A 5,216-nucleotide genomic window follows, 5' to 3' on the forward strand; every position below is an offset into this window, starting at 1 on the left:
GCGCGAGTCACTTTTGTAGAGAAACCTGGAACATGGAATGGAGCTGGAACAGGAATCAAGGAGGACAATATCCTAACCAGGACAAGGACAGAAAACCATCAGCAGGACAAACTCCAGCTGCAGGCGGACAAATAGACTCCAGTACAGCTTACCAACGTACTCTGCAGTATGTTAAGAACTGCCAGAGTTGGTCAAGTCCTGAGTATCCTCCACAGGATCAGAAAGACACAAAACTAAAACGGCCTTCGACTGAATCCCAGGCCATGCCGCCTCCTAGCATACCACAAATGCCCACCCAGCACGTGCATGCCAATGGAATGCCCAACGGCATGCAGCCGATGGTGAGTATGCCAATGAACGGTATAACAGGCATGGTGGTTAAGCAGGACAATATGGTGCTGGGGGACATGAATAGCTCAATGAATCAGTTAATGGAAGAGAACAGATACCTACAAATGTTACACTGAAGATCGGATGCCATTTTGAAAATGATCCGCCATTTTGAAGATTAGCCGCCATTTTTTAAATAATCCGCCAAACTGAACATGAGCCGCCATTTTTAAAATGGGCTGCCATTTTTATAAATAGTCTCCTTTTTTCCCATTATCTCTCTCCATACTCTATAAAAAGTGATCTCGACACGTGCCTTTCAAAGAGTTTAAAGACTTTCAACTCTGTTCATTATAGTTGCCATATATCTTACCCTTTTCTAGTAAAATTATTATTATTATTATTATTGTTGCATTTGAAAGTGTATATTTGTCCATATTTGTTTAACATGCTGTTTGAATATATGTATAGATTAGTAAAAATGAAACCTGTTAAATACTCGGCAAATATACTTTTTATCTTCATTGTTGTTATAAATAAACTCTTCCCATGGAACATTTGTTGTCTTTAAGTTTATTTTATTTTTAAAAGCCTTCTGAAGAATCTGAGATGTTTAAACTATTTTAATAGTGTTTGCTCGACAAGTTTTAATAGTGTTTGCTCGACAACTTTTAATAGTGGTTGCTCGACAAGTTTTAATAATGTTTGCTCGACAAGTTTTTATAGTGTTTGCTCGACAAGTATTTATAGTGTTTGCTCTACAAGTTTTAATAGTGTTTGCTCGACAAGTTTTAATAATGTTTGCTCGACAAGTTTTAATAGTGTTTGCTCGACAAGTTTGCTTGACAAGTTTTAATGTGTTTGCTTAACAAATAGTGTTTGCTCAACAAGTTTTAATGTGTTTGCTCGACAAGTATTAATAGTGTTTGCTCGACAAGTATTAATAGTGTTTGCTTGACAAGTTTTAATAGTGTTTGCTCGACAAGTTTTAATAGTGTTTGCTCAACAAGTTTTAATAGTGTTTGCTCGACAAGTATTAATAGTGTTTGCTCAACAAGTTTTAATGTGTTTGCTCGACAAGTTTTAATGTGTATGCTCGACAAGTATTAATAGTGTTTGCTTGACAAGTTTTAATAGTGTTTGCTCGACAAGTTTTGATAAATTCTTTTTAAAATACAATTTTTTTTATCAAGAAATTATCTGATGTGATTAAAACAAACTATTAGTGAATTAAATTTGAAATGTGTTCAACATCTGAGATTCTATCATAGCACCTATAAAGCAAAAAATTACCCCAAAATGCGTTGTTAGAGGATTTTTCCACAAAGATCAGGTTAATCAGAGGTCACTTCTCGTTTTTCATTAAATATGAACCTGGATATTTGAAAAGTAAATTTATTCTTTATAAAAATACTTTACTCCAAGTTTCTTGAATGAACCAATTTGTCAACGAGATAAAGATTAAGGAAGGATACACTTAGGACAAGAAAATTGTGAAGTATGAAGACGACATTTAGATAATAAATAAAGTGTTTTTGATGTTTTTGCAAAGCGAATAGTGTATTAGTAGCTTAATATCAATTATAATTTTTGGTCTGTGCACACCGCACAATTGTTTAGTCTCGGACTTTTAAAACCATACATTGAGTCTAAAAGTCGTCTTCATTTTCCAGAGTTTTCTGGTTCTCACAGAATGTGTCCGAACATGGTTATGCTAGAGCTAGGAACACCTTATAGATAAGATCTTAAATTTATAAAGTAGATTATTCATGTGTATTTTAAATTAAATTTTCTATTCCTGCTTTTAACAGATACTAAACTGTCGCAGGTATTAAAATGTCGTTTTCCAATATTTTTGTCCTAAAATACATTTCGACAATAATTTTAGATGAACTTTAAAAGTTAGATAATTTTTGAGATTAGGTAAAAACACTTCGCCCTCGACTTTAGTCCACATTAGGACTAGATGCTAATTCTTGAACAGGGTGTCTCAAAAAACATGGGAAGTCAGTGAAGAATTGGATATCGTTTTTGTTATGAATTAGCATTGTAATACCTAATTTCTAAAGCCATAATATTACTATATCTGCTAGAGTTTATTTAATGAAAACGGTAAATGGCTGTAAAGATGTGTCTATAATGTCTCCGCAAGATGAACAGTGAAGACGGACAAATTGACTCTGTTTGTTTACTGCAATTTTCTTGTTTTACTAAGTACACCCTTATGCAGTCAAAGCATAAACAAACAAAATGTGAACATAGCAGACGAAACTCTTACAGATTACAGCTTCCTCAGTAGGTATCACTTTACTAAATCAACGAATTATTTAAAAAGACGAGCTAATTCGTCACTGAATTCCCATGTTTATTGGGACACCCTACAATTTTAATTTAAATTCAATTACGTTTTGGTCAATAATTTAACAATCTTTAAACTTACATAGGTTTGTAACAAATTCAAGAAAACACGAAGACGATTACTACTGTGTAGCGAAGTTGACCGCGGAAGATTCACAATACTATAATACTATATCCGCTCCAAATGTGTCTCCTCATAGTTTTCAGAATCTTTTTTTTTAATTATTAAATAACCATTGAGTCTAAAAGTCGTCTTCATTTCCCAGAGTTTTCTGGTTCTCACAGAAGGTGTCCGAACATGGTTATACTAGAGCTGTAAAGTAAACTCTTACAGATTACAGATTTCTCAATAGGTATTATTATACTAAATCAAAGAATTGTTTAAAAAGACGATATCGAAATCGTCACTGAATTCCCATGTTTATTGGGACACCCTGTACAAGAGCTGTAGAGTTTTGGGGATTCTCAATATTAATAGGAACACCTTATTGTTAAGATCTTAAATTTATAAAGTAGATTATTCATGTGTATTTTAAAGTAAATTTTCTATTCCTGCTTTTAACAGATACTAAACTGTGTCAGGTACTAAAATGTCGTTTTCCAATATTTTGTCCGAAAATGCATTTCGACAATAATTTTAGATAAACTTTAACAGTTAGATAATTTTTGAGAATTGGTAAAAACACTTCGCCCTGGAATATAGTCCACATTAGGTCTAGATGCTAATTCTTGTACAGGGTGTCCCAAAAACATGGAAATTCAGTGACGAATTGGATATCGTCTTTGTTATGAATTTGCATCGTAATACCTTTTTTCAAAAGCCATGATATTATTAAGTCTGCTGGATTTTATTTGATGAAAAGGGTAAAAGATGTGTAAAGATGTGTCTATCATGTCTCCGCAAGATGAACAGTGAACACGGACCAGGGGGCAGAAACGTCATGTGTGTGTGTCTGTATCAAAAGAGTGTGTGTCAGTTTACTGTACCAAAGGTTTGTACTGTAGGTTTATACAGTACGTAAGAATCTCGGGATTTGTACAGTCTAGGAGAGTACATTTGTTTATTGTTAATTGTTTACTTAAACATATGTTTAATATACATGTAATATATTATTTACATATTTAAGTCAACACTATAAAGCCAAATTTTCATGCAAAGAATATAATTTTATTAAAGTTTACAATAAACTACTCGTTATTCAAATTTANCTTAGTATAAGTTACTATTTGCTTTTAACATTATCAATTACACTTATTTATTGCGTTGAATCGTCTTCTTATTGCACTGTTTTCTGCTTCTCACTGTACACTGCTCACTTTGGTTTATATATATATTTATATATATCAATCAACAAGCATCATCTTTTAAATATTGTGATAAAGCTTAATATTTCTAAGCAGGTTGGGTCTGCGCTGTTCTGTTCCTGTCCTGGATAGATTTTAACGCGGCCTGCTCTGAAATCACGTGGGCTGATAGACGGTATTTTATTCGCCCGGATGTTGATCTGTCTGAATTCCCAAAGTGCAAGGTATTAATTTCTATAAGTTTTTGAAAACTTCGCAAAAAAGTGAGTTTTTGGCACAAAATAAAGGTTTGTCATTGGAAAAGTGTTGGGAATTTTTTATTCAGGGTTTGACGCTGCTCAGGGCACTCCGAGAAATTATGATATTTTGTTTAGTTTTCGCTAACTTTTTTGTGCCATTTAATTCCCACCAGTTTTTTCAAAACGCTTATTTATTGTTTTAAATTATTAATATTTTTCCTTAGAAGACCTAACATTTAAAAAGATTAAAAAATTGCTGAAATTCTCTGGAAATTATTTTTTCAACTTTAGAAAACACAATGGTGAAAACTGAAGCTTTGTTTTCATTGTTAAATATTTAATGTTGCAGCAGTTGAAATGAGTTTACAGGATGAACATTGGTCTACAGTGCGCATACTACAGGGTGAACATATCACATTTGAAATGTTGCAAGTAGGGGCGTATACAGCTGATATTGTAAACCTCCCCTCCCCCTCCTGGAAAAGGGAATTCAGCCTACTCCCCTCCTGAATGTCAAAAAGTGAAGTCCTCCATGAACAAATTTCTATATACGCTCCTCATTGTAAATAGTCAGTTTCAAGAAACATGAGAAAAAAAACTACGCTTCGTGCTTTCCTATTCATAATTTTAGCTTTGAACTCTAAAAGTTGTCATATATTACTTGGTCTTTGATCAGAAATTCCTATACATTTAAAGGGACTGTAAGCGCAATTTCAAGTTACCTTCCATGCAAAGATGGCAATGCCTAATTCACAACGGTGCCCTTGAAACCTTTATCTGATCAATATTGTGGAAAATATTGCTGTTTTTCTAAGTTAAAAAGTTTTTATTTCTGATAATTCCTATCTGTTTTCCTGCAGTAGAAATGCGCGAGTCACTTTTGTAGAGAAACCACAATTAAAAATAATCAGCTTTTAACATTATGAACATAGATAACTAATTCATACTTGATCAGACAAAGGTTTTAAGGGTATCGTTCTACAG

At 33.2% G+C, this 5,216-nt stretch overlaps 2 protein-coding genes across 2 annotated transcripts in view; both read left to right on the forward strand.

The window, feature by feature from the left end:
- LOC111718058 (transcriptional activator cubitus interruptus) overlaps window positions 1-887 on the forward strand; it is a gene marked incomplete at its 5' end in the record, with an annotated part of 20,755 nt that extends 19,868 nt beyond the window's left edge. Inside the window, 1 exon segment of the mRNA XM_023493548.1 lies at window positions 33-887. Coding sequence (XP_023349316.1) covers window positions 33-467 — 435 coding nt within the window.
- Window positions 888-4,529: 3,642 nt separating this feature from the next.
- Window positions 4,530-5,216, forward strand: part of LOC111718061 (uncharacterized) — a 3,694-nt gene continuing 3,007 nt past the window's right edge. The window contains exon 1 of the mRNA XM_023493549.1: window positions 4,530-4,635. Within this exon, the coding sequence (XP_023349317.1) occupies window positions 4,590-4,635 (46 nt within the window). The 5' untranslated portion in view covers window positions 4,530-4,589. The remainder of the gene's footprint in view (window positions 4,636-5,216) is intronic.

Source organism: Eurytemora carolleeae, unplaced genomic scaffold, assembly GCF_000591075.1.
Source record: "Eurytemora carolleeae unplaced genomic scaffold, Eaff_2.0 scaffold2030, whole genome shotgun sequence".
Classification (NCBI taxonomy): Eukaryota; Metazoa; Arthropoda; class Copepoda; order Calanoida; family Temoridae; genus Eurytemora; species Eurytemora carolleeae.